General features: G+C 50.4%; 1 protein-coding gene across 2 annotated transcripts in view; it reads left to right on the plus strand.

Moving 5' to 3' along the window:
• Positions 1-1,963: 1,963 nt before the first annotated feature.
• SSR1 (signal sequence receptor subunit 1) overlaps positions 1,964-2,770 on the plus strand; it is a 17,800-nt gene continuing 16,993 nt past the window's right edge. The window contains exon 1 of one of the 2 annotated variants that reach the window (XM_083187973.1): positions 1,964-2,266. In XM_083187973.1, coding sequence (XP_083044099.1) covers positions 2,194-2,266 — 73 coding nt within the window. In that variant the 5' untranslated portion in view covers positions 1,964-2,193. The remainder of the gene's footprint in view (positions 2,267-2,770) is intronic. The other variant, XM_083187974.1, reaches the window with a different exon arrangement.

Consider the following 2,770-nt stretch of genomic DNA (forward strand, 5'->3'; position numbering starts at 1 on the left):
TCTACCCAGAGTCGGCCCTAGCCTAAATGATGCACACAACAGTGCACACATTCGGTGCGCAGCCCAAACAGGGGTGTTATTCACATTATACCCTTAGAAAAAAAGGTACTTGTTTCCTAGCACGGTGCCTGCGACTTAGATTGCATCCTTTGGGTCCTAAAAAATTGCGTTGATCGCATCGCATGCGATCAACGTGATTTTTATATCGGAACCAATGTAAAATGGTCCCTGAGACCCGATTTTACATTGGGCCCAATGTTAAATGCCCCCCAGACACCAATTTTCATTGTATACCCACACCCTGATGGGTAAAATGCATTGTTAACGCCACCCCACGATGAACGCCAACCCGAAGCGTGGTGAGCTCAGCCAGCCCGCGTGGGGCGGCGATACACGTCCTCCCTCCTTTTCATACCCCCACTATCCACGTCGGCGTGGAGTTGATTTTATATAGTGTGGCGAGTGCGAGCCACGCGCATTACTTCACAGGTATTACGCGTCCGCTCCCCACGCTTCGTGCTCGTTGGCTTGTCACACTATATAAAATCAACTCCACGCCAACGTAGATAGTGGGGGTATGAAAAGGTCGGAGGACACATACCGCCGCCCCTCGTGGGCTTGCCACGCTTCGGGTTGGTGTTCATTGTGGGATGGCGTTAACAATGGGGGGGGGGGGGGGGGGAGAGCATTTCACATGTAAAATACCCATAAGGGTGGGTATACAATGAAAAATCGGGTCCATTGGCCCATTTAACCTTGTTAATCGTAAAATAACTTAAGGCATTGTTAATCGTAATAAAACTTAAGGCATGCGATGGAAGCGATTTTTTAATTGTCGGGGAAAAGGCTAAAAATAGCCCTGAAATCGCGTCTGTCGCGTCCATTGCATACCTTAACTTAAGGTATGCGATCACCTGCGACGGGCGACGTGCTAGGAAACAAGTACCGTTTTTTATTTATCAATGGTCATCCATTTGCTTTTAAAGATTGACCTTTGGGCCAATCAAAATATGGAGGCGGGGCTTCATGGGTGTCATGGGTGTGTCCCGGCCCCTCAATGAAAAATGAAACTATTCACTTAAGCCTGACATCGATGGTGGGAAACCATCTGGTTCTCCCCCATCAATGTCACAACTATTCAACATCGGCCATAAACCATCGATGATTTCGCCATCCCATGGACTGTACACACTGGGCGTATTCTTGAAAAACTATTGCTCAGAAGAGCCCTTCTTTTCATTTCCCGTCTAGGGTGCAACCTATCAGCTATGACTACAAGCAGCATTACATTACCAATAATAAAACAGCATACTAATTATTAGTATGTAACAACACGTGGCTTGCTATGTTAACATTCACAATGTATAGTCAGCAGAGCGTGTTCCCGCCCCCCATGGACTGTCAGCATTACGTCCATGGTCCATATCGACACGACCGCACCCCCTCCGGAACAGCTACAGAGGCAGCCACTTGCCCTAATAGCTGGGGGTGAACCTCCCGGTCCCTGTGCCCTACTACTGCCGACTCCGAGCCGACGCCTCTGCAGACATGATGATGCCGCCGCTGTAATACATGGTAGTGTCTAAAAAAAGATCGGTAGTGTCTAGATCCCATACAGTTTTGGTAATTTTCCCATCATGCCCTGGGTCCACGTATACCTGGAGGGGGAATATAAATCTGTGGCGAGCGAAGCGAGCCACCGTGCCCGAAGCGTGCGAGCGTAGCGAGCCCGCGAGGGTACAATGGTGCAAAAATAAAACAAAATTACCGACACCTACATAAATTACACATAAATTAAAAAACGTTGTGAGGGCATCTAACAACTTCCGCCCTCACTGAACGTCACATCCTGTAACCTATACTGCATGGGAACTAGTCTCTACCCTGTATTTACATGGCCGCTGCCGTGTAGGGTAGGCCCCGCCCACGCTCGCTGACACGCCACTCTGCCGGCTGCTCGGGACAGCCACGTCCGCTTCCCTCATTCGCCGGAAGGGGCGGTGTGTTTGCGGTCCCCCATGCCCGGCCCAGCGCAGGACACGCCCGCTGCCTCCCATTCTGCGGGATACGTATCGCGTCGCCATTGAGTGAGGGGTCTGATAATAGTAGGAGAGGCGGCGAGAGTGACCCTCCACCCCCTGCTAGTACTGCTCCCCACAAACGGCACGGCCGCTTCTCACACCGGACTCCGACATGGCTCTGTTCCGCCATCTGCTGCTCCTGCTGCTGGTGGCCTTTCCGGTCACACTGCTCTCCCAGGGCCGAGGTGATAGACGTGTGTGTGTACATGTATGATGTATGTGTGTGTGTCTGCTCTGTGATGTGCGGCTACATGTGATATGCATGTGATACTATCTCCTTACACTGCATACCACACATACACATGCCAGCCCGCAGCTAGTTGTGGTGTGTGTGCCCGCTACACATCGGTGTTTTGTGTGTCAGGCCTATGGCTGACGTGTCACTCCGCGTCTCCTCTCATTCATTCTATGGCACCTCCCCCCCTACATATATACACACTCCTATATATACACCTATACATACACACATAGCAGCTGTATGCACATTTAGGGGAGATAGTGTCCTGGTGCATAGCAATGGCAGCATGTGCCTCACCTCCAGTGTAACCCACGAACCTTACTGGGGGAAACAGTAATTTGTTATTAGAATTTGTTTTAGCATATACTATACAATTGTCCATTCTGTAGCCTTGGGTGAATGTTGGTGTTCCCTGAATGCTCCTCTTCTCGTGCATGCTTCTCACTTCACT

Source organism: Crinia signifera, chromosome 5 (genome assembly GCF_055691185.1).
Source record: "Crinia signifera chromosome 5, ASM5569118v1, whole genome shotgun sequence".
Taxonomy (NCBI): Eukaryota; Metazoa; Chordata; class Amphibia; order Anura; family Myobatrachidae; genus Crinia; species Crinia signifera.